At 37.5% G+C, this 27,776-nt stretch overlaps 1 protein-coding gene across 4 annotated transcripts in view; it reads left to right on the top strand.

Annotated features, from left to right (window-relative positions):
• LOC123313834 (constitutive coactivator of PPAR-gamma-like protein 1 homolog) overlaps positions 1-27,418 on the top strand; it is a 277,895-nt gene extending 250,477 nt beyond the window's left edge. For 3 of the 4 annotated variants that reach the window (XM_044898883.1, XM_044898881.1, XM_044898880.1), the window contains 2 exons: positions 13,245-13,342; positions 20,533-27,418. In XM_044898883.1, the coding sequence (XP_044754818.1) occupies positions 13,245-13,342; positions 20,533-20,659 (225 nt within the window). In that variant the 3' untranslated portion in view covers positions 20,660-27,418. The remainder of the gene's footprint in view (positions 1-13,244; positions 13,343-20,532) is intronic. The other variant, XM_044898882.1, reaches the window with a different exon arrangement.
• The last annotated feature ends 358 nt before the right edge of the window (positions 27,419-27,776 follow it).

Raw genomic sequence — 27,776 nt, 5'->3', positions numbered from 1 at the left:
TGATTATCACTTTGAATATATTCTCACTGGGGCTTTCAATCAAGATTGTTTAGAAAACCTTTTTGGGTACATTAGAGTACATGGAGTAAGGAATAATAACCCAAATGTTGAACACTTTATTTCATCATTCAAAACTTTAGTTATTAATAATTTCATGTCAGTGCATTCCTGGGGATCTAACTGTGAGGAAGATAAAACAGGGAGTCGTTGTTTAGAGACTTTGAAATCTTTCCTGCAGGAAAATATAAAATCCACACAGGTCTTTGGGCAACTAATTTTTTCTTTTCCAAATTATTCATGCATTCTAAGCTTTGGCATGCTGTTTTTGATTTCTATTGCCGACTTCTAACAAACATTGTGTCCTTTTTGGATAATGTTGAAGATTTCTGAACATATAATAATTTCAACCTCATTTTCTATGAACAATATTATTACTGTTTATTATAATTATTGTCTTACGAAGATATGTGACCCTTTTGACATTTTACCTCTGCCCATATATTCATTGCCATAATTATAGCTTATGTATTTCCATATTTTTTTTCCTGTGTTGGAAATATCAATATATGTATATTTTTCATGAGAAGTTTTATTTCTCCGTAAAATTCGCCCTAATAATCCAAATTATTCTATCGACGTCTAAAACACCAGTGAATGGGCTAATTTAAATATCGCGCCTTGCAATTGCAGTTTCCTGTTATACCGACATTACTCTCGGTTAGTTGGGTGGCAACCGCATGGGGGCGCTGAGGGCGGGATAAACTGTATTTTTCACCGTAGAACGTGAGTGTCAGATCTATTCTACTCTGTAATCTGTGCTTCAGTGTCTTCTGATTCCCTCTCCAAGATGTCATCTTGTGGGGAGATATAATCTACTCTTGCATTGAACGTGATTAAATCATCTAAGTCAAACTCTAAATCATGGTCGATATTATGTGGAGGATCAATGATATTCATTTCAATATTTTGTGGAATTTGAAAATTATCAGTTGAACGATTCTCTTCGGTATTTGTCAGAATTATTGTATAATCTTCATTTCCTAGCTCAGGGTGAGAATGATTTTCCTGTACATTTTCTCAAAATTGCATTTCTGAAATCACCATTTCTACAATTCTTTTAACACGCGACATCTGCAATCGAAAATATGTATCACGATTTTTATTTGTAAAAAGCTACAGAGGATTCTGAAAAATATATCGTTTATATCTTAAAATATTTCTTCATTTCGAACGGGGAGTATTTCATTCAATACCGAATCGATTTCTTTCATACATGCATTGAAACATGAAGAAATTTCATATTTTCATATCAAATTTATCTCTGGAAGATACTCACCTTGATTGTATGACATGAATATTTCACAAAAACTAAAACATTCGAGAAGAAACCACCGCTTTCTATCTCTACGAGCTTGACAATACAGGAATGCTCTCGCCGACGGGGACTTGCCTGTGTTTCTGGCGCGAAATAGATCGGATGGATAGATGAGGTTTTCACATCAAATGATATATTGAATTTCTTAAGACTTCCTTAGCGGTTTAACGAACATGTAGAGAATATTGAGACAATTCCGGAAATACGAAAAACGGAATTTACCCAAAAGTGGACTTAGCAGGTTAACACTATAAGCAGACGATATGTACCATATTTTCTCTAATTCAGTACGCCGATTCGCTTTGCGAACACTAGACGTATGACGACTTGAGAAGCTTGGGAACACGTTCAGATCACGGCAGAAATTATGCCAGCGGTACAATAATAATAAAAAATGATCACGCCTAAACGGGGAGGCAATGAATACAATAATAAGGAAAAATTCAGATGCATATCACCCGCTGATATGAATATCAACAAGTGTTACGATCTGAATTGAACCAGCCAATTTGCTATCGTCAAGGCCCCAAGTGGAGTACGCCCATGCTGACCATGGTTTCGGTCTCATTTGACCTCATCAAAGCCACATAGCTCTTCTCTCCGATGGAGAACGTTTGGAATTGATGGACCCTCATTCAATACTATTTTTTATATAGCAGGGGGAATCTGCGACCGTGAAAACACGGGGCTCTATCTCTCGCCCAGAGGAACCCATTTCTAGGGAACATTGTAGGGTTACTCACTCTCTTGATTTCGCGACCCACTAAACCAAACCTGCTTTTCATTGGTTCCGGGCATTTGCCCTTGATCGGTTAATTTCTTCTTGCACATTGTCGTGCTAGGGTGTTCATGTTCGTCCATTTCGGATATCTCTTCTTAGTAGGTATAGTTTTATTAAGTTTCCGTACTCATTTCAATTTATCCTCAATTGATCTCGCGGTCTCCTTTTGTAAATTCTCATTCTTCCTCTGTCTTCCTCCGGATCGTAGTCCACTAGTCTCCTGAGTTCTTCGTTTGGATGTTCCTTCGCTGTTTCGAATAACTTTTCAGCTTTCCTCTTCATAAATTCGGTGATGGTTTCCCGCTTCAGATCTCGATATATCTGTTTGTCCTGACAAACCAAGGCGCATCTATGGCACATCGTAGTAGCTTGTTTTCTGTTGCCTGAATTCTTTGTATATGGCTCTTTGCCGCGAATACCCCAAGCACCTCAACCATAAGTCTTTTGCGGTCTAGCAACGGCTTTGATTATTTTCAATTTTATCTCATTCGACATGTGGCTCTTTCTACCCATCAACAGGTATAGCATATTCATGGCTGCCTTGGTTTTGTCAATGACTTGTTTGGTATGGCTTCTCCAAGTTAAACCCTTGTCTAGGGTGATACCTAAATATTTCGCTTCGTTTTTCCACTCGATTTCTTCTCCATGTACATCTAGATTTGTTGTAGTTTTCAGTTTCCTTTTCTGCAGTAATATCGCTTGGCTGTTTTGTCCGTTGAGCTTTATTTTCTATTTAATACACCAGACATTTATTTTATTTATAGCTTCTTGTAATCTTCCTTCTATGATTTCTGGCTTGCGATGTCGCATTGCGATTCCGGTGTCGTCGGCATATATAGTGTCAGCATAGTCCTTGGAGATTTTGGTATATCGTGAATATATATGTTATACAGTAACGGCCCCAGTACTGACCCTTGAGGCACCCCTGCTTCCATATATCTGGTTGTGGAGTTTTCTCCTTCCACTTTCACGTAGAATCTTGTGTTCCCCGAATAATTCCTAATCAACTTGCACAGTTTGATTGAATATCCAGCATATCTCATTTTGTAAATCAATCCTTCATGCCATACTCTGTCGAATGCTCTGGCGACATCTAGTAGTTCAAGACCTGTTGCTTGTTTATTTTGGAATCCTTCTGTTATGTATTCTGTGAGTCTCAGTAATTGCTGTTCGGTTGAGTGATCTCTTCTGAATCCGAATTGCTCTGCTGGAATGAGATTCAGATTTTCAGTTTCTTCTGTAAGCCTCCTGGCGAATACTCTTTCTAATACTTTTGCTAGGGCGGACAATAAACTTATCGGCCTGTAGTTTTGGGGGAATTTTTTATTTTTGCCTGGTTTGTTGAACACTATGACTTCTGCAGTTTTCCACTTTTTCGGATAGTGTTCAGTCCTCATACCTTTTCTAAGTAATTTCTTCAACATAGCATTCGTTATTTTATCACTTCCGGGAGCTTTTCTATTTTTCAAGCTTCTGATTATATGCTTCATTTCGAATGGAGAGGTTGGTTTTTCTATTTTGTCGTCTACTGGTGGTTCATCAATTTCTTCTTCATTGCTCTCAACTAGTTCTTCCAGATCATCATTATCGTCATCAGGTCTGTAATTTATTCTCGATTCTCTTTCGATCGAGTCCGCCAGTGCTTCTGCTTTATCGATATTCCTCTTTCTCCGTGGAGAGGTGGTATTTTAGTCTTTTCTCTTCTCAGACATTTTTGCATTTTCCATGCAGAATGATCGATGGTATTCAGTTCTTGAATTTTTTTGTTCCATCTATTTGTTTCCATGTCCTTCAGGGCATTTTCTAGAACTTGGCTGTGTCGGTTTAGATTTCTCTTATTTATATCTGTTTTGTTGAGCCTGTATGTTTTTCTCCGATTTTCCCTTATGAGATTTTTGATTTCTCTGGGTGTATCACCGTGTGGATGTATCGGTGCTAGTCTCGTTATTTTCTTTGTGCTCTTTTTGTAGGCATCTAGTATATTCTTTTCTAGTTTATCAACTGCACTTTCAAGGTCTTCCGATGTGTTGATTGTTGTTACCTCCGATTGTATCAGATCGCTATATTTAGTCCAATCGGTGTTTTTTCTTGTTTGCATTAGTTTTCTTCTTGGCCCTTCTCCTATTGTTAATTCAATGGGGTTGTGGTTAGAGGTTCCGTCCCACAAGGTCTCTATCGAGTATTCTCTGGTGATATTTTTCATTATTGCGATGTCAATTATATCTGGTAATCCATTTCCGAATGTTAGGTACGTTGGTTCTTCAGGTCCAATAACGATAGCTTCATGTTTTTAAGCGAGATCTTTTAGTTTTCTGCCATTTCTGTTTTCCATCCTGCTGTTCCATTCTGGAGATTTGCAATTAAAATCTCCGATGCAGATTTTCGGATTTGTTCCATCTAGTAAGTTGTTGATCTCTTCTTCCAATAAATTATTCGGGGGTCTTTTATATGCCGATGTGATTTCGACACTTTGTCAATTTATTTCAGCAACAATCGTCACTGTTTCTGTTTGTGACTTGTCAGATCTTCCTTTAAAATAGTCTAACCAGTAAGGCAACACCTCCTCCAGTGTTTGCGATTCTTTCGCATCTATATATCTCATAATTCATGATGTTCAATCGCGTATTTGATTGTATTCTTGTTTCTTGTAAGGCTATAATATCAGGTTTTCTCTCTGATATTATTTCTTCTATCTCGGATTTTCGAGTTCTGACCCCGTTTTTGTTCCAGGGGACTATTTTGAGGGAATTTTTTCTAGTTGTATGTTCTATTATTTCAGTTTACTGAACATTCCTTGGAGTTTTTTCTCCATCTCTCTTTCAATTCTCAACATGATTTTGTTGAAAATTTTTTCAGTAAAAGTGTTTAAATCGTCGGCGGATTCAGAGACTGTTTTCTTTTGCTTTGTTGATCTTAGGTTTTGCTTGGGGCATTTTCTGTTGCTCCTTCTTCTGTACTGGCTTAGGTACTTCTTTTTAATTGCCCAAACATTTAACGCATCTGTATGGGAAAGAGCACTTGTTTTGGCATGTCCGTACCTCTGGCATCTGAAGCATTGGCTTGGATTTTCTGCCCTTCTTTTGGATTCCAATACAATGCAGAGATTGTAGAGGCGTCTCATTTCGAAAATCTCCTTTCTCTGAGTTTTATTGGATGTCATTCTGAACACCTCGGCGTCATGGATTCCTTGGACTTTAAGATCATTTTTGATTATATCTAGGTCAGCATCTATTGGGAGATGCCTTATGACTGCGTAGATCTTTTTCTCTTACTCCATCTGGTAGGTGAAGTACTCCTTACCAATCTGGTCCAAATATTTCGTTATGTTCCTGTAGTCGTCCACAGTCGAGGCAGACGATCCTAATTCCGTCTTTTACGACGGTTGCTCTGTTGTAGCTGAATTTCTTCATGTAGAGAGCTTTTGAGATCTCTACCCAATCGGCTGTACCCATCGTCGTGATGGGTGTAATTTTATCTTTTTTAGGCGACTCCGTTGCCTTTTTTGCGGTCTCTTCGTCTGAAGATGAACTTTCTTTACAAGCGCGTTTTTTGGGCGGCGCGTTCTGGGTTTTTGCAACCCGAGTTGCAAAATTTTTCTACTTTTCCGGTTCTGGAGCTACTTCCTGTTTGGAGGAATTTTTGGGGACCGCTACCGGCTTTGCAATTTCTGCAAATGTGGGGGATTTCTGTGCCGTAATCTGTTTTGCAATTTCAGCAAAACTAGGCGATTTGGGCGCTTTGTTTTTGTTAACTTTCGCTCTCAAGAGGCGTATCTCCCCGACTAACTGAGCCACGGTTTCAGTTAGTTTATTTATTTGAGCCTTCAACTGCGAATTCTCTTCTTTGAGCCTTACAAGCTCCTCTGCTTCTCCATCGCTGAAGTCTTCGGTGTCCGTAGCTTCCATGTAGGAGCTCTCATTGTCTGAGACCTCTGACATGGCTTTTTGTCTGTATTAAACTATATGAGGTTTTTCTGAATAATAATGAAATAGGTATTTGAAATCCTCACTTCAATATTACTATAAAGCTATGTGGCTGAGTTATATATTTTCTATACTATCAAAAAAATAAGTCGACTCACCAGTGATATCCGTGGAACCAACGATCTTGGAGATGATCTGGTCTCAAGATACTGAATATACTGAATTTGAAAGAATTTCCGCTCTAAAACAAGTGCACATATAGAACTTACAAAAACTTCGGAAGTTTCATAGACGGAATCAAAAATTCCATAGCTTCGCTAGTGTACTTTCACTTCGACTTTCTCTTCCACTTTTACTTTTACAGCACTATGAAATACGTCCGCTTTCGTTGAGTTCTCACTCGACACTGTCATTCAATACTGGCAAGCACTACTGAGTACTATCCAGTAACACAGCGACTACTGAGTACTATACAGTTAGCCAGAGCGCCACCCAGTATGATTCGATGGGGCGTACTCCATTTGGGGCCTTGACGATAGCAAATTGGAAATTTCAATTCAGATCATAACACTTGTTGGTATTCATATAGGTACCAAAATTCATTGAAAGTGTTGTGTAACACTTTACAGGCTAATGTGAATTGTTTGAATAAACTCCACAATTTCTGATTTGGGACAGTTCATGCTGTTATTCTGGAGTTTAAGTTTAAGACTTCTCGATTCGCACAGACGTCGAGACTTCGAAACAAGATTTTTGAACACGGATTTCTCCAAGTCAACTGATGTGATTAAGTTTCTCAGAGATCGGTGCGCTGTTAATGGCTTGAGTTCAGATACACTGAAAGTGTCGATGGTTCTCAGGTTTCGGAAAATAGTTCACGGGGGAAAACTCAGGTTGATTCTGTTGTTCAAAAAAATGGATATGACTTCCACTTCAAAGGGTTCGACAATTGCTAATACCTGTTCTTTTTCTGCTGTGGATACAACTTGTCTTGGGAACGGCACGCGCTAGAGTTCAAGATATAAATGGGTTATGGCAAATTTGTAGATTAGTTTTGAATCCTGGCACCTGGCAGTCAGATGAATTTTGTCACATCGAACTTTGCATTACGGCTTGAGGTTTCGAGAAGAAAGTGTAAACTAGAAGATTTCTGGGGTGGATGATAGCCTGCTGTCCTCTGTTCGCGGTTTGATTTCTTGTTCATTAACTTCAATGTTCAATAAAGAAAAATTATTTGTTTTGAAGCGGCTATTGTGGATCAATAACTTCTTACCTACCAACAGAAAATCTTCCTTCTACAATAAAAAAGAGCTTTTCTGATCTTCGACTCGCTGATTCAGAATTTTATCGCCCTGCGTCGATTGATATTCTACTAGGGGTTCAATCATACTTGGATATATTGACGAATGAACCGCAACATATAATAGGTAAACCGACTGCGATTGTCTGATGTTCTGATGGTAACGGCCAGATTATCCCTTGTGGCTTCGTCAGCCACATTTTCTACTTTTGAAATCCAATTCCATTTGGAGACATCAGTATTTTCCCTGATTTCACCTACTCGATGTGCGACTAAGGGTTTCAATTTTCTGGAATCCATTTTTAACCAACAAATAACGTTTCTTGAATACGTCCAAAAGTGAGTGGTAGTAATTTTCAACGTATGATTTTCTTCGATTGTTTTGGCCAAACGAGAACCCAGAACAGCAGCTTATAATTCTAGTCTTGGAATCGAAACAGTGTATAATGAAGCCACTCTTGATTTAGCCATAACGAAAGAAATTTTAATGTCTCTGTTCATTTTCCCTCTCAAGTAAGCCACTGAAAAAAAGGCTTGGGAACTGGCGTCACAAAATACGTGCAATTGAATATTTCAGTTTCCTATACTTCTCATATAACAACGTGGAATTTTCATATCAGATACCCATTTTTTCCATTTCTCATTACATTCCCCTTTTCCCCTTTCATCCCAACCAATACCCAATCGCCAAAAATCTTGCAGAAGTATTCTAGCTTTCATCGAAAAATTCATGAGGGATCCAAGTGGGTCAAATACCGACATTACTTTTTTCAATACTTCTCATTTTATAAAATTTTTTTCAGTTCTGAAAATTTCATCCAAACCATTTAATTTTATGTGGAACGAAAAAGTATCATCATAAGGATCCCAACATAAACCCAAAACTCTTTCAACGGGCATTTCCTTATCAAAATCCATATCCTCACTTTCTCCTGTTCTCAGATTATATGGTATGCTCTTAATTACTTCAATGGAATTGCTACTCCAGTTTCTTATGGCGAATCCACCTTGATTGTGTATTTCAATTACTGCATGGATCAACTTTTTGGCTTCCTCCACATTATCCACACTGTCAAGATAGTCATCGACAGAAAAAGGCAATATTTTTCTGTCGAAATTTGAAAAAAACGCCTAGCAAAGGGTTCAGAAGATCCGGACCTCTCAGAAGTGCATCTTTTAGTCTTGAACCACTTATTTTTGCCGCTGTATCAAAAATACAAGTCTAATCTTCTCCGGTTTATAGTTATACAGGGTGTTCCTAAATTGAACGTACAAACGAACAGGGGAGATTCCTTAGGTGAGTTTAAGAAAAAAAAGTCCCATAAACATGGGGTCGCAAACGTTTCGTTTTCGAGATACAGAGTGTTGAAGTTTGAATTTTTTTCAAGTTTTTTTCTCATAGTATCTACACTTCACAAGATATTCAACTGAAATTTGGCATAGATATTACATTTTAGAGTTCTCACCACGTGACATGGCAATTTCGATAGAAGATCTACAGGGTGATATTTTTTCTGGAACACTGCCACCTGTTCTTCTGCAGAACTTTTTTTTGGTGAGCAACTGTTAATTTGCTTAAAATGTAAAAAGAAGCTTTGTTCTTATACTAAACTTTTCGGTCTCTTGTAGTTTTGTCGTATCTACCAACGATTTCGAGAAAAAAAAATTTGAACGATTCTCTCGAAATCCTCGTGAAAATCCAAATTATGATGGGAAGGCCACTTTGTAAGCTGTGGTGAATGAATTCAGTGTCAGTTTTTATGGAAATTTTTCTGATCTGTAGCGATGATTCATAAAGATTCGATAAACTCGTATAATCAACACAATAAATGTATTACAACAAGAAACGTAAAACTAAAAAAAAATCATAACAAGAAAACTAAGTAACCGCAAAGGACTGAACTACAGCAAATGTTGAAAATGTCCTCCCCCAACTCTTATACAAGCTTCTGTTCTTCGTCTCATAGACGATCGAACTCTTTCAAACACTCCCGGAGTATTCCTAACTGTATCAAATGCGCCTATTATACGATTTCTCAGTACTTCTACGGTGTTCACGGGTGTCGAGTATACTAGAGATTTCAGGTGGCCCCATAAAAAGAAATCTGAACTATTTAAGTCTGGGGATCTGGCGGGTCATGACTGAGGACCCCCCCGTCCAATCCACCTGTTTCATAATTTTGTCCAAATACTCCCTTGCCAAAATTGAAAAATGAGCAGGAGCACCGTCATGCATGAACCACATTTCTCGTCGTAGCATAAGAGGTATATCTTCCAATAACAAGGGCAAATCGTTTTCTAAAAAATGTCTGTATGATTGACCTGTTAGTCGACCTGGCAAGAAGAAAGGACCAATCAAATCATCACCAATATTACCACCCCACGCATTTAGTGAAAATTGCTCTTGAAAATGGGTTTCTACATATCCATGCGGATTCTCCTCAGCCAATACGTGTTCATTATGAAAATTGATAATTGAAGTCCTTGAGAAGCAGGCTTCATCAGTGAATAGAATTTGGCAATCAAAATAACGATTCATCAATAGTCTACTGAGGTACCACTGACAAAAACTAACCCTCGGATGAAAATCTCGAGGCAGAAGAGCTTGCACCCTCTGAATGTGATAAGGATATAGCAGAGAATCCCGCAAGATCCGCCAAACAACTTGTTGACTTGCATTCAAAAGTACACTAATTTTTCTTGTACTAATTCTTGGATGTTATTCTATTTCGTTCATAACAGCCTCTTCGAGTTGTGGTGTTCTCACACTGCGTGGTCTCCCAGCATTAATTCTTTTCGTGGAAAAATATCCAGCTTCTGAAAGACGCCTATGAATATCAGAGAACATTCGATGATTTGGTATCACTCTATTGGGATAGCGTTCCATGTAAAGACGCCTAGCTTTTCTTGGATTTCCATTTGCAAGACCATACATGAAATGCATATCAGTCATTTCTAAATTCGTGAAATTCGGCATGTTTTGATATTGAAATGTGTAGAGGTTCTAATTTCTGATCAAATATTGTTGTGACAGTCATAAAAATCGTAATGAAAATAGTAGTCTAACTATTATACATTCAAAAAAATAAATAGCCACAAATGCACCCACCTTCACTTTTTAAAAAAACAAACGTTCAATAATTTGATGTGTCAAAACTGGCACTGAATTCATTCACCACAGATTACAAACTGGTCTTCCTATCATAGTTACGAGAATTTCGAGAGAATCGTTCAAATTTTTTTTTCTCGAAATCGTTGGTAGATACGACAAAACTACAAGAGACCGAAAAGTTTAGTATAAGAACAAAGCTTCTTTTTACATTTTAAGTAAATTAACAGTTGCTTACGAAAAAAAAGTTCTGCAGAAGAACAGGTGGCAGTGTTCCAGAAAAAATATCACCCTGTAGATCTTCTATCGAAATTGCCATGTCACGTGGTGAGAACTCTAAAATGTAATATCTATGCCAAATTTCAGTTGAATATCTTGTGAAGTGTGGATTCTATGAGAAAAAAACTTGAAGAAAATTCAAACTTCAACACTCTGTATCTCGAAAACGAAACGTTTGCGACCCCATGTTTATGGAACTTTTTTTCTTAAACTCACTTAAGGAATCTCCCCTTTTCGATTGTACGTTCAATTTAGGAACATCCTGTATAGTTAGTTTCTAGTTATTAGAAATAAATGTTGTTATATTTTCCTCTTTTAGTGGATGATAGCTCAGCCTCCCCCAAAACACCTTTCTGGGTACGCGCCTGACCTCTACTCTTCATGTAAATTGATAAATAAATAAATCTCTCTATAGCTGTATTTGGGTTCGAACAAGAACCGTTCTAGAACTATCAGGAGTTTGCGCATTAGAATGTTCTTGTTGGTTTTTTTTTTGGACTGTTCTAGGACTAACTTCTTCGTGTTCGGGTTTTGTCAGAATCATCCTGGGACGATCCTAGAACAATCCAAATTCAGTACCTGAGAACTGATCTGGAATACTTTAATAACATTTGTTTCGCGTTCGGGTTTTCATGAAATGAGAACCATCCTCGAACAATCCTAGGATTCGATACTAGGGCGCAGCAGTTCTGCGCAGTTCGAATACAGCTCGTGTGAACGATAAGTTTTGAAATATTAATGGAAACAACAATTCCGAAGGAATTGTCGTTCCAGTAATGTGAGCTAGTCATGAACTATCATAGGAAATCCCAGAGAAGTCGAAGAATTCAAGTGCAACTGTAGACCGGTTTCGGGATCATTTTCCCTCGTCAGTACAGTATAGCACTGAATCCCTCGAGCGGAGGAAGGTAGTCTTATGCGATCTTGGGACGTCGCTTTGAGATATTCTCATCACGATACGCCACCTGTCACGCAAAGGCTGAACCTAACCTCTCTTTCTCTGCAGACTCCTACAACAGTTCATGGCTCCTAAGTTCGACTACTTCCGCAGTCATCGAATGTGCAAACATTCATCAAGGACCACGGGCGAATTGAGGGGTTCGCTCACTATGACCATACTCTGGTACGGAGAATATAATACAAAAAGAACGAGTACTGTAATACAGTACTCCAAGCACCTAACCGGGTGCTTCGGAAGAATGAAATATTAATGTAGGAGTCTGCAGAGAAAGAGAGGTTAGGTTCAGCCTTTGCGTGACAGGTGGCGTATCGTGATGAGAATATCTCAAAGCGACGTCCCAAGATCGCATAAGACTACCTTCCTCCGCTCGAGGGATTCAGTGCTATACTGTACTGACGAGGGAAAATGATCCCGAAACCGGTCTACAGTTGCACTTGAATTCTTCGACTTCTCTGGGATTTCCTATGATAGTTCATGACTAGCTCACATTACTGGAACGACAATTCCTTCGGAATTGTTGTTTCCATTAATATTTCATTCTTCCGATGCACCCGGTTAGGTGCTCGGATTACTGTATTACAGTACTCTTTCTTTTTGTATGATAAGTTTTGAGTTTGCTTCATGGCGTCACAAGCGGAGGGGTAAGTTGAGCCGCGTTCAAGTGGGGAGTGAAATGGTACAGTGCAGGAACGAACAAGTTAAAAAAAAATTCAATGAACACAACTTAAACACTTAAGTGTTTGTCTGTCTTTTTGGTTGTCGTCTGTTGGGAAAACGTAAACCGTACTCTCGAACCGCTGCCCGAGCATTTCCATTCGCATATCCATAAATGAACAACATCGCTACATTTGGAATATTATCAAAATTCAGTTAATTTTTTTGTTATTATTCTGATTCAAGATAAATTGACGACTTTTTCGTTGTTATCTTGTTAGCCATGATATTATGGCAGAGGATAAGCAGCTAGCACAATAGCTGATATGCCATTCGAAAGTACACTAAATGAGGTATGTTTCACTGAAAAGAAAACATGTGCATAATTATTAATTTTTCATCGATAAAACCATTGGAAAAATAGGACTAATTTTGTTCACTCCAGACTCGTGATATTCATTTTCTTACCACGCCCGCAATAAGACTTTTTTCTGCACACAGACTCTCTTATCTCGTAGCAAATTTATTGCCCTTTCCGAATATGTGGTCAATTTTGACGAGGCCACAGGGAAAATTGAATAATGATTGAGTTTATGAAAAAACTTGAAATATTTCTTGAAATCAAGAAATTTTAAATTGATGAATAACCGTCAACATTTCGACTATGTGTTATATGATATGTCGACATATAGCGATATCAACGGGGATCGGATGCGAACCTTCGATCATTGAACAAATTAGCCGAAAATATAAATCGTTGATTCACTTCAGTGCTTCCATAATTTTCAATGGAAAATTGAAATGACATCGTTGTTGAATAAATTCGATGAGTATTTCTACTAACCTTATTTTGGTTTTTCAGACGAACAAAAAACGCAGTGCTTCTAACAAATCTAATAACAACAGCAACAAGACCGCACCTAATCAATCGCGAACTCTGACGGTGAATACGGAAGGAGGGTATGTATGAAGAATATTTAAGTAGGTTTTCTGTAAGAAACTGTGGGTCAAAATTTGAGGATATTGAATTAATTTGTGTTTTCTCTCCAGGAAAACTAAATTTCCTTTTGGCATATGTTTATTTAGAGTTGTCCTGGTTTGAATAATGAGACATCGGGGAAATTATACATTCACAATAAGAAAAACATAATACGTATTTGAAAAAGATTCTACGGAGAACCAAAAACATGAAATTTTTTAAATTCATCCTGGTATTCACTTATTATTCAAATGCATCGTCATGCATGCTTTCCTTCAGGTTATTGTTTTTGCAAAAGATCTTGGAGATGTTGAAGCATATCTTTGAGCATCAAGGGTCCTTTGTGATTGTTGCTCATCTGTTAGATTGGATATAGGTCGAGGGGTATTCGAGGAAATGTTAAGATACCCTGGTTTCTCCTAGCATTAATCATCCTAGTGGGATCTATGTGGTAGTTCAAAGTGCATTATCAACCAGAAAAAAGTGAATCCTCTCCAATAAATGCTTGAAATGGTGGGACTATTCCTGACATCAACTCATGTCTGCGATTTCATGGTTCATGGAAGTACATACTAATGAATCAGTTGAACCCTAGCGATGGTTTCTTATTATTAGTGGACACATCCACAATGGTACACTTCAATTTCCAGAAGAATGGCCTTATATACTTACCGCGATTCATCTCGGCAGTGTATACCTGTTCCATCATCTACTTTAAAGCTGGCCTTTTTTTTTGTGTAGCAGGGGGAAAATCTGCAAGTCAGACGAACCACCCTCTCCTGAGGGGGAACAAGTGTGGGGTTTCTCACTCTCCTGAGCTCGCGACCCACTAAAAACCCTCAACTACTTCTTGAATTTTGGTTCCGGGCATTTGCCTATAAACCGTTCATCTCTAAGTCGGTTTTCTTCTCGCACACTATCGTGCTGGGATTTATGTGTTTATCCTCTATTGGATTAACACCTTATTGAATTTTTCAATAAGTTTCTGTTGTTATTTTAATCTCTTTTTAATTGATCTCTTGGTCTCCTTCGGTAAATTCGCATTCTCCTTTTGTCTTCCTCTGGGTCGTAGTCCATTAGTCTCCTGAGTTCTTGATTCTGATGGTTTTTCGCTGTTTCGAATAATTTCTCTGCTTTTCTGTTCATGAATTCCGTTATGGTTTCCCATTTTAGGTCCCTATAAATCTGTCTATTCCTGACAAACCAAGGTGCATCTATTGCACATCGAAGCAGCTTGTTTTCAGTGGCCTGAATTTTTTTGATATGGCTCTTTGCCGCGAAACCCCAGGCAACTGATCCATAAGTCAGTTGAGGCCTAGCAACGGCTTTGATTATCTTCAATTTTGTCTCTTTCGACATGTGGCTTCTTCTTCCTATCACAGGGTAGAGTCTATTCATCGCTGCGTTCGTTTTGTCGATTGCTTGTTTGATATGATTTTTCCAAGTAAGTCCTTTGTCAAGCGTTATTCCTAAATATTTGGCTTCATTTTTTCAGTCGATTTCTTCGCCGTCAACTTCCAGTTTCGTTGTGCGTCGCAGTCTTCTCTTCTGTAGTAATATTGCTCGGCTCTTTTGTCCATTGAGCTTGATTTTCCACTTTATGCACCAGTCATTTGTTTCGTCAATCGACTCTTGTAGAACTCGTTCTATTATTTCAGGGTTTCGGTGTCGAGTTGCTATGCCTGTGTCGTCAGCATATAACGTTAGCATGGTTCTTGGATTTTTCGGAATATCGTGGATGTATATGTTGTACAGAAGTGGCCTAAGTACTGATCCTTGGGGTACTCCAGCCTCTATATCTCTTGTTGAGGAGCATTCTCCTCCCACTTTTACGTAAAATCTTCTATTTTTGAGATAATTCCTGATCAACTTGCATATTTTGATCGAATATACAGCACATCTCATCTTATATATTAATCCTTCATGCCATACTCTGTCGAATGACCTGGCGACGTCTAGTAAAACAAGACCTGTAGCTTGTTTATTTTGGAATCCCTCTGTTATGTACTCTGTGAGCCTTAATAATTGTTGTTCTGTTGAATGCTCTCTTCTGAATCCGAACTGTTCTGGTGGTATTAGTTCCAGATTTTCAGTTTCCTCATTTAGCCTCGTGGCGATAATTCTTTCTACTACTTTTCCTAACACCGACAGTAGACTTATCGGTCTGTAGTTTTGTGGAAACTTCTTCTCTTTGAATGGTTTCTTGAATACTATGACTTCTGCTGTTTTCCATTTTTCTGGGTAGTGTTCTGTCCTCATAATTCCATTCGCGATATTTGTTAGAGCGGCTATACCTTTTCTAGGTAATTTCTTTAACATAACATTCGTTATTTTATCGCTTCCAGGAGCTTTCCTCTTCTTCAAACTTCTAATTATTTCCCTGATTTCATTTGGCGATGTTGGCTTGTCTATTTCAGCAGTCGCTGGTAATTCATCCATTTCTTCATCATTTTCTTCAACCAGTTCTTCCAAATCTTCATTATCGTCGTCTATCCTGTAATTTATTCTCGATTCTCGTTCGATCGAGTCCGCCAATGCATCTGCCTTATCAGTATTGGTATACGCCATTCCCTTTTCTCCGTGTAGGGGTGGGATTTTAGTCTTTTCTCCTCCTAGGCATTTTTGCATTCTCCATGCAGAATGATCGATTGTATTCAGTTCTTGAACCCTTTTGTTCTTTGTTCCATCTGTTTGTTCTTAGATCTTTCAGGGCATTTTCCAGAACTTGGCTATGTCGGTTGAGGTTCCTTCTATTCAGATCATTCTTATTCATCCGATATATTCTTCTGATGTCTATATATTCTATAAGATCTTTCAATTCTTTAGGCGTATCGCCATGCGGATGACTTGGTGCTGGTCTCTTCACTCTTCTCGTACTTTTTTCGTAAGCTTTCAATATAATCTCTTCCAGTTTATCAACCGCACATTCCAGATCCTCTGGAGTGCTTATTGTTGGAATTTCTGTTATTTCCGATTGTATTAAATGGCTGTATTTAGCCCAATTGATATATTCTCTTATTTCCATCAGTTTTTCTCTTGGTTCTTCTCCAATTGTCAATTCCACGGGATTGTGGTTTGAGGTTCCATCTTCCAAAGTTTCAATCGAGAATTCTTGAGTTATATTTTTCAATATCGCGATATCTATCACATCTGGTACTCCTATACCAAAAGCAAGCTCTGGTCCAATCACCATGGCATTTTGTTTTTCGGCGAAATCCTTGAGTTTTTTGCCATTTCTATTCTCTGTTCTGCTGTTTCATAATGGGGATTTACAGTTGAAATCTCCGATGCAGATTTTCGGGTTTGTTCCTTCCAATATGTTGTTTATTTCTTCTTTCAATACATTGTTTTGTGGTGGCTTGTATGCCGAGGTAATTTCGACTCTTTGACTATTTAACTCGGCAACAATCGTCTTTCTGTTTCTCCTTATGTTTCGTCGGATCTACTTTTGAAGTAGTGTTTCAGATCTGTTCTCACCAATATTGCTACTCCTCCTCCGTTGTTTATAATTCTGTTACATCTATATGTTTCATAATTCATTAAATTCAGTCGTCTGTTCCGGTTTATTCTTGTTTCCTGTAGGGCTATAATATCAGGCTGTCTCTCTGATATTATTTCTTCTATCTCGGCTTTCCGAGTGTTGATCCCGTTTATGTTCCACGAGATTACCTTGAGGGATTTCTTCCTAATATCAGTAAGGTCCATTAATTCAGTTTACTGAATAATGCTTGGAGTTTTTTCTCCATTTCCCTATCAATTTTCAACATTATTTTGTTGAAAATTTTCTCCGTGAAGATATCTAAATCATCGGCTGATTCAGATATCTTTTTCTTCTCCTGTTGACTGTTCACAGCCTGTTTCATTGGAGGCTTCTGCTGTTCTTCTTTTTTCTGAACCGGTTTTGAAGTCTCCCTCTTCTTTTCCTGTTCTGTAGGTTTGGCCTTCGCTACTTCCTGAATTTTTTGAACAGTAGTTGTTGTTTGTTTTTGTTATCAGCTTCTCCTGTTCAGCTGGTTTTCGGGAATTCTTCTTTCTGGTCACCAGCTTGAACTCGCTACATCCTTTGTAGCTAGCTGGATGGCCCTTTTCTCCACATAAGACGCATGTGGCATTTCTCTTTTCACCTTTTCTGGTGAGTGTGCAGTCATTGCTGCTATGGCTTCCTGTGCACTTCACGCAACTCCTCGGGAAGGAACATTTGTTATGTGCATGTCCGTACCTTTGGCACCTAAAGCACTGGCTTGGAATTTCAGGCCTCTTTTTTTTGTTTAACCACAATACAGAGATTGTAGAGTCGCTTCACTTCGAAGATTTCCTTTTTCTGGGTTTTGACCAGGTAGAGAGGTATGGGCTTCTTCGTCTTGTACGATGTCATTCTGGACACCTCAGCGTCTGATATTCCCTGGAATACCAGGTCTTCCTTAATCAACGCAAGATCAGCGTCGATTGGTAAATGCCTGATGACGGCATATATCTTCTTCTCTTCCTCCATTTGGTAGGTAAAAATTCTTTACCATGCTGTTCGAAAAATTTGGTAATTTTTCTATAATCATCTACGGTTGACGCAATGATTCTAATACCGTCTTTAACTATGGTTGCGCGGCTATAATTGAATTTCTTGGTGTAGAGTGCTTTAGAAATCTCTACCCAATCTGAGGTGCCCATCATCGTGATGGGTGGGATTCTGTCTTTTCTAGGCACTTCAGGTGCTTTTTTGGTATTTTCCTCGTCTGACGAGGAGCTGTCTTTACGCGCTCGTTTAGATGGGGGCGCGTTTTTAGGTTTAGCAATCAGCGTTGCTTGATTCCTCTTAATGTCAGAAGTGACATCATTTCTCTCTGCCGAACTCGCAATTTCGGCAAATGTAGGGGGTTTCGGTGCTGAAAGCTTATTCATTTCTTCTTTCGCTAGGCGGAGTTCATTAATCAATTGGCGGACTGTTTCATTCAGTTTCGCGATTTGAGTTTTCATTTGCTCGTTATCCTCTTGTAAAGTAGTCTGTCCTTCAGACTCATTCTCGCTGGAGTCATTGACTTCTTCGGAAGCTTCCATGTAGGAACCCTCATTATCTGGGGTCTCCGACATGGCTAAACGTTTTTAGTTTTTCACAAAGGTGGTCAATATCAATGAGAGAGAAAAGAACGAAAATCACCAATTATTATATAGAAAAAGTCTGACCTGATGTGATTTGCACAACTAACGATCTTTTGATCTGGACTGTATACAACAAAACTCATTCACAAAACTCGTGTAATCGAAAAATCACTCAACACGTCTACTCGCTTCGACGTCTCGCTCTGAACTGCCACGAAGTTTATGGACACGAATCCGTTTCTGATGACTCCAAGCATCAAACTCTTTCGAGCCAATCAGCTATTACATACATGCAAACACATACATACATACAAAATACAACGTTTTATATTTCTATGATTCAACACATTTCCCCATCGGCGAAGGAAAAGTAGAATTTCTCGATGATTCTGTCAGTCAAAAATATGACTATGGAGAGTAGAGAGAAGGAGAACGATCGCTGCTTTGAGACCATAGATTTTCCCCTAAAATATGTACCAATAAGGTAGTTCATGTTTTTGTCAATAGGCGCGCTGGCGATCACGGGATGACGAAATTTTGATTTAAACTAGTTGAAGTTGGCTGAGTGAACTGTCTTCCTAGTGACAAATGATTGGAATAATATTATTATTCCAGGTTTTTGATAAGAGAACAACATATGACCATAGTGAAATGTTGAAGCGTGCGCTAGTGTAGGAGTGTTTTGGCATCGGAAAGAAAAGGAGAAGAGATAAATTTCCTAGTGCATTTTTGAGAGAAAATTGAAAAAACTTCACCTCAAGAATCGCCTCGGAATCAATTTGTGTGTCAAGAGCACTTTTGCGATGAAGATATCAAAAAAGATGATGGATTCATTATAAACAAAATCTAAAAAAAAAACAACTAACATATCCTGTTTTCAATAAACAATGATGAACATATTATGTAGGTATCATTTTTTTGATCATTGATTTTTTTCGAATTTCATTAATTTCGTCATTTATTATGAATTAATAAAGCTGATTACTTAGTCCCCTTTACAATGTGAATTGTATTTCATTGCATATAAATCAGAAAATTCATATTTATTATCGATTTGAAGAAACGTATTTGAAAAATCATCAGAACTACGATGACACTTAACCGAAAATAAAATGAAGGTTTTTCATTTCAAATTGATGCTTAAATCCCCACCCCTTATCGATAAACGTAGCGATCGCAGCGTCGCCTACCCTACGTTCCCCGTTTTTGGAGACACATTTTTAGTACGGCGATCGTTCTCCTTCTCTCTACTCTCCATAAATATGACGTTATTATCATAGAATAACTGTTCAATTAGTCTTTGGTTACTATTGTGCGTTTGAACAAAATTGTTCGTATTCGAATGAAATAAAGAATATCATTAAGGTCTAACGCACACGACCGATAGTCGGTGAACGACTATTTTTTAGGAGGTTAACGCACACGGACGACAGTCTACCAATAAAATCGGCGGTCATCGCACACGAACGATCATTCAGTCGGTGATTGTAACAGGAGATGGATAGGAATACGCTGAGATTGAGTTGTTTTGTGGCTTATTTGAGGTACCGAATTGATTGTAAAGCCAATTTTATACCCCTTTTGTATTTATCCCAGTCATCAATCAACTGAACAGACACTTCCTCCCAAAATTTCTTCTTGAGTATTTTATTCGGGTAATCTGCTGTTGAGGTATCATATAAATGTCTACTCTTCTGTACCTCACAGATTAATTTTTCAATGTCTATATCCCTTTTTGATCGTGTACTTACTATTTAAAACGCTCGCGTACAGTAATTCACAATAGAATAGAGATCAAGAACCTACTAAACTGTCGTTCGTGTGCGTTGAAACAAGAGAAACCTATATGCCCATCCGCTTCACCGACAATCGTGATGGGTGCGAAAATGAAGCGCGCTACGACTGTTTTGTAGGCCCGACTGAAATTCGGTCATGTGTGTTCATACATTAATATAACTGTTCTGCATTTCAACCGACAACGATTGTCGGTCGTGTGCGTTAGTTAGGCCTTACAGAGCATTATGCGATGCTGAAATTCAAACAGTTACATAATTAAATATGTTTATATCTTTTTTAGTGATGTACCGGTTCTTGAAGGGAGGATTGTTGGAGCTAAAGAAGATGAACAAATCCAAAGTAATAAAGAAGAGCAGCATCACGGTCAAGGGGATGCACTTTCTAAGGTCGAAAGTCAAAAATATTGAGCCATGAAAAATATTTTACAGTTCAAAATATATGCTTCAAAGTTTCAATTTCCCCCTTTTTTCAATTTGTTTTTAGTTGAAGTGTGTAGTCATAATTACTGAATTTTACATATTTCAAATGCTTGAAAATATTTTAATACGATTCATATTTTTATTATATATATTACTATTGCTTTAAACTTAGTGTAGAAAGAGTGGACTATCAGAGGGTATATGAATAAGCGACAAATACCCAATTTGAAGTGTGATGGATGTAGTGCTTCATGTCGTGTGAGAAGAGGAATAGCATATTATTGTCAGCGAAGGACAACTTCTTGGAAAAACCCGAAAATTCAGTGTGGTCAGAACATATAAAATAAATGTGATCACAAAACTCTAATACTGACGACGTATTTATTCGAGAACATATGTATATTTTTCTATATTTGTTACAACTGTTGAAATGAATTTAAATTGACTGAAGATTTGCGTTCAGAACGCAATTGTGATCGTATTCATTCTATTTATAAACATTTTTGATCTGATGATTGTGGGATAAATGTTTGATGTTATCTTGGTGCGATTATTGCCAAGGACGTACTCAGGGGGGAAGGGTCAGAAGGGTTGAAACTTCCCCCCTCCCCCGAAATTTTTTCCTGGGTACGACCTTGATTATTGCACTGCATTGTGATATCAAATATATATTCAAGGATTGAGCAATTAAAGATGGTTCTACAAGTATTCAAAATATGTAATCATTTTGCTTTATATCTATGGTCTTCAGCAATTTCAACAAATTTTATTCCTGAATATTCAAATATTGATCAAAGTGTCATATACTTCCAGTAAATTTAGATGTTTCAGTTTTTTCTTAGCTCTATATGTCGCCAAATATCATGGACTTCACCAGGGTCAACGAAAAAAAGAAAATAATAAATTATAATAAAATATCGAAGAGTAAGTTATCAAACAATTCAAGTTCGCGAAAACCCCAATATTGGGACAATGCACGCTTTATCGAAATAATTAATTTCAAACTACTTTTGCCGAAAAAATAAGAAATGAGATTCAACATATCCTATCTCTGATGTTCAGTTATGATTTTAACATTGATTTACAGCCTCTCCAATTATAGGGTTAGGCAAAATCTTGGACCATAAATGCAAGGTGTGGAAAATTGTTGTTGGCCACGCAATGGCAAGTAGTTACGCAGTGTCGGTATTTGAAGTAGTTGACTCATTGTTGTCACATCAATTTTCAACGCGGAAAGATAGCAAGTATATACATTTATCCACGTAACGCCACTGTCTGTCTCGCTAGACAGAAATATCGAATGCTTGTACGACAACAAATGCATTCGTAGCACTGCAATGGCCATTCTATGTGTTTTTGTTCCAAGGGCAAAATGGAGTGCATTTTGAATTCTCTTCATTGTTTTATTTAAAAAAAAATCCCGCTGTGGACATAGCTCTGTGTATTCGGAGGTGAAATCAAGTTGCCCACCATATGGCATTGGAGTACTCAATACTTTACAGCCACTACTAGTATTCAATTAGGGTCCGTCAGTGATAACCGTTTTAAGGTAAGCGCACATACATCGGCATCGGACGGACGGCATGGAAGGAACGGCACGGAAGCGGCGGAATTTTTATGAAGGTATCGCACATATATCATCGAAATCGCAGGAAGAATAGGTTAGTTGCGAATATGTCTTCAAGCGGTGAGAAAATTGCGATTGCTCTGGAAGAAGAAAATTTTCGAAAAACGAAGGTGGTGTTGACGAATGTGGATTAATGATATACATGAATGTAGAAAAAGGAAAGTTTTGAGGAATATGTACCCTTATTTAGTCCTATTTTAGTTCTTCAATTGGAATCCATAAGAGGAGCCACTTAAGAAAAGTGATAAATTATAATTCCATACCCACAGTTATCGTGAAAATTCATATTTCTGTCCTGCTTATTGGAATGACTACGGCCATACAACAAATGAGCTGCTGTAGGTAGAGACTTGCAAAATGACGTAGATGCCGCGGCAATCTTCGATTGGTATCGCACATATTTAGGGATCGGCTGGCACGGCACGCATCTTCGGAATTTAATCCTCGTTCCTTCGGATGCGATGCGATGCGATGCCTGCCGTCCGCACATATGTGCATTGCCCCATTCGGTTCCGTTGAAAGTATTTTATTCCGATCCGTACCGTCCGTCCGATGCCGTTGTATGTGCGCTTACCTTTACATCGGAGTGGGAATTTTGTTGCTCTGGCGAGGCAATCCCCAAGTAACGAATAAAAGTGAGCACTTATACAACGCCATTGGACGAACGGCATGGGTCGGAATAAAAAACTTTCAATGGAACTAAATAAAGCAGTGCAAATAGCAGACATCGCATTTTGAAAATACGGCGGGAATGATTAAAGAACGAGAATTAAAATCCGACCGATGCGTATCGCGCCTGCCAACCTCGACATATGTACAATACCAATAGTAGGTTGCCACGGTTTCTTCGGTCTCTGCTGTATATTTGGTGTACGGGTGTTCAAAGGAATAGTAGGAAAAAGGATTTTTTACAAGAATATACTGTGAGTATACAATTATAAGGCATAGGTTTGAATCGCCAGTCTGCCGAACGTTGGGGATCGGTTCAACAGAAAAATCTAGACTCTTATGACTATAATGATATGTCCTAACTTGATTCGTTTTTGAGATATCGGGTGTCAATGTTTTTATGAAAAAAAAAAAGAATTGCCAACATTTTTATGGCTACTGGCCTGATTTCTCGTGTCATTTGAAAAATTGTTTTTATAAAATTCAGCCTAAATATTTGGTTTTTTTCAAAAAATATTGACTGTATCTCAAAAACGAAGCAAGTTAGAAACCATGATTTGGGAACAATTTTGTTGAATTTTTTCATGATAACACTTTATAGCTTAACCCAGGGTCACTCTGTTTAAGTCAAGTGACAGGAGCTACATGAACTACCAAAGGAGAAAAAAGTAAGTATGTTGAAAATAACCGTCTATAGTGTACACTTCTTCAGTTTTCAGAAATTTTCCTCTACTAAAGCAATCGCTAGTTCCTCACCGCTTGAAGATATATTCGAAACTTTAATTCTTCCGGCGAATGGATATGCACGATACCTTCATAAAAAATCCGTAGACCTTTGTGCCGTTCGTCCGATGCCGTTGTATGTGCGCTTACCTTAAATACGGCGTTGTCCACAAAAGGCGACTTCAAACGGGCGTGTTTAAGCGGCAACGAGCACCTACGATTTTCAATTATATGTCCTCAGGAAATATGAATATCCACTAAGTCCTTAGTTTAAAAGTTATGGCATTGAAATCTACATGTAATGAGATCTAGTGATCTGTCTCCTTACTGAAAGATCTCAAAGGGCCAATTTCCAGATACTGTGTGAAATATAAGATTCCCTTTTGACTTTTCTGAAAAATCTTGCAAAGTAGTTTTCATAATATGATGAAATTCTTGTAGTGATTAATGGGACAAACTGAAGTTTTCAATATTTAAGTTTTATTGAATTGTAAGGGACGGTGCACCAGAACCGTTTGGAGACCACCGAGACGATGGAGGGATTCATGAACATCAATCTTACAGGAGGCATTGGTTGAAAATACAAGCCCTACAGGCTTAAAATAAGAAGAAGTAGAAGTTTTGAAATATCACAGATAATTTCTTGGACATAGATAGTCAACGACAATATCTGTGAAAATTGGCTCAACTGCAAGGTTTTGGGGTTTAATATGGCATTCGAGCCAAAATTAAATGATCCACAATTTTTATTATATACAGGGTGTTTCATCCTACTTTGGACAAACATATATGGTCAGTAGGTGATACCGGGAGAATAAATTTTGCCTTGTGACATATAACCCGTTTTCGACCCATAAGTGAGATACAGGATGTTCAACGTCGTATTTGAGCAATATTCGAATGAATGTGGTCACTTATGTATAAACCTCTTAGTAACGGTTTTCTGGTCACATCTGAGTATTTTTGTGTGCTCAATTTAGAAATCATGAAAAACACTCCGATTTTTATTTTTTTTTTAAATGGCGGTATATCTGCAATGTTCGTGATTTCTTTTCTCGGTTGCCAAATTGAATTTCATTTTTTGAATTAATACAATTCTCTGAAACACCCTGTATTGCACACTTTGTTTGAATTCAGATTTCCTGGGGGAAAAACATGAGAAGACGAATTTTTGGCCAACAATTTTCAAGCTCACCTCCCTAGAGAGGAAAGTCGCCTAGTTTTCCTAGTAAAAATACTGCAAATACAAAAACAGACAGATTTGGAATGAATATAGTAGTATCAAATATCATAACGTATAGGAAAAATAAAAATTTCAGTCCTCGAAGTATTCAGGAAACTATGACTCTTCACTCTCTCAATGTTCTCAATGCATGTAATTTTCAAAATGGAAACCTGAGATTCCAAATGGCCAACAATCTTACCCGAAGTAAAAATGAGTATCAATAATAGGACTTTAGTCAACACAAACATTTTCAATAAAGTGTCTGTTTTCATCTCAAATCGCACGATACAACAATATTTTCAAATATCCTTCATGAAATTAATGAGATTGACTCGGATGTACTGAACCACTGTAAACAAAATAGGTCCAGCTAATTCTTTATGTTATGTTTAGATTTTTCGATGTCGGAGCCTCTTCCACAGCCCCGTACTTACAATTTGATGAAATTTTACTAAAAATTCTGGGGTTATAGGTCCGCCATCTTGAATATTTTATACAGGCAATTTTTGGTGTAATGCCTTTTTTTGATGATTCTACCTACCTCAAAAAAAGCCTCACCTTTGAAAACAACCTGTCTATTTTGGTTGTAAAATTAGATCTTAATTATCTGGAAGCTCTGAAGATGATCGAAACTCTTTTTGGGATTTCATCCCATAGAGTGCAAAAATCAATTCGAAATGAAGGCCTTGAATAAATCCCCACAGGATATCTACCCATTAGGCAATATTGTAGATATGACCATTTCAACCATATGAACATTTCAATTTCATATAGAAAATGCTGGAAGTATTTGATACTTTTCACGAATCCGCTCGTTTGGACTTCATTCTAGCCTGAAAAGAGTTACCAATTTGATGGACAAATAGGAATCAACATTCTTAATAAGTCCTACAATACGATCCTATCAGATCTAATGTTAGTGGTTGTATTAACACATTTGGAAAACAGTTAAAGTATTAAAAATTGTTGCCACAAGTAAAGAAACTTAACTACTGATGCACCAAATTATGCAATGTGCTGAAGAACGGCTGAAACAAAAGGTAATAAGATATTCTGAACAGTTCATTCCCAACATTTGTTCAATTCATTATTTCGTGGAGAAACAGAGTTTAGACATTCAAGTTAATGATAGAATCTCATTACTACCTGAATATGTTGAGATGACTTGTTCCAATTTTACATGCCTCCTATTGTAATCGTAGCCAACACTGAGCCGTGCTCGGTTGTAACCATTTGAAATTATAAAAGAGGCTGATTGAAATATTTTTATATTACTTTCGTGAAGAGCAACCGAATAATTTTTAACTGATATCCATCCAAGAATGATTGACATCTCGGGTGGCTATGGAAAATCGAATTTAGGTTGGTAATAGCCCATAAGTTCAGATTTTGTGTTGCGAAATTCGGGTTGGTAATACCTATGAATAGATAGTGATCTATAGACCTATTATGTGTGAATCTATGCACTGACAGCAGATAATTTGAATTTTTACTGCTGTTTATGTTCGTAATTTAATCTCACAAATTGAAAACATAATTGTATCAATTTCGAATGCCGATGAATATGCTCTGAATTTGAATATTTCTTGTTTTCAAACACTTTTCTAGGTAATATTTGATATTTCAGTTCTGTGATTGAAACTACAGAAATTATTGAATATCTTTTGTAACCAGATATTAAGGTTCGTCTGGACTTTCAAGGCCTAGTGGGATGTCAATCATTCTTGAATGAACTATATATACATATTATAAAATGTTTAGCATGGTACTCCAACACTAACATCATAGTATAACGCATAGAAATTAATTATACTCATTTTATGGTCAGACAATGTTTGTTTACCATTTCAAATGTTAGTGTTAAAAGCTAGAAGAATAATTTCTTTAGTTCTTCAATGTTTCCTTGGAGATGGAATACAATTTTCGATCGAAATTCATAGTCCAGGAACTATGCTTAGGATATGATAATAAATATGCAGAAATCCTAATTGCATTGTCATCTCGATGTAACATCTGAAACTCTCTAGATATATGTTGTACTGCTTTGCAAGTTTTAAAAGGAGCTATAAATTTTCTGTTGTTTCTTTTATATAAATGTATCTACAAAAGAGGAGCAGTTGAGTTAAAATAAGGTAGATCATTTTTTTATGGCACAAAAATAAACTCTGGCTGATCTGCCGAAATTTGCTCCTTAAAAATTAAGATGCTTCAGTTTTATAATTAAGTAGGTATTGAATGTTCTGAAACAAATTTTAATCAACATGTATCTGAGTGTTCAATTCATACCAAATCTAATAGTTGTGTAACTCCCAAATTTAAAAAATTGAAACTAGTCTCATTTAATCTCTTCACAAAAATAACTTATTATATTCTCCATTCATCATAAGTGTTTTGGCTAACTGTACTGTTCACGAACTCAGAAAAAAAATCGTTGGAAAAACATTGAATTGTGAAACAATCCAATATATTTGTATCAATTTTATTCGCAATATATGAAAACCTATGAATCAGTACTTAATTTCCACTGACTGTTTCTGCTAATAAAATTTCCAACAATTCCATATGTAATAGTTTCTCGACTGGGACCCGAAATTTTGTAGAGTAAGGACAGTTGGAAGAATTTTTTTCATATGAATGTAAGGATCACCCTTATTAAACTCATAACACATTGAATTTCACAATTTATTTGTTCTACTTGTTACAATTCGTACAAAATTCAGCCTATGACCGACTGCCGACTCTATTCTACGAACTGCCTCGATACGTCGTCTCTTCTAGCTCTCAACCGGCCCTTCTGGAATTTGATGGGGTCGCTTTTATATCCTCGCCTTCCGGTGACGCTCAAATTGGCGGGCTTTCGT

Source organism: Coccinella septempunctata, chromosome 5 (assembly GCF_907165205.1).
Source record: "Coccinella septempunctata chromosome 5, icCocSept1.1, whole genome shotgun sequence".
Classification (NCBI taxonomy): Eukaryota; Metazoa; Arthropoda; class Insecta; order Coleoptera; family Coccinellidae; genus Coccinella; species Coccinella septempunctata.
This window is presented reverse-complemented; position numbering and strand designations above follow the sequence as displayed.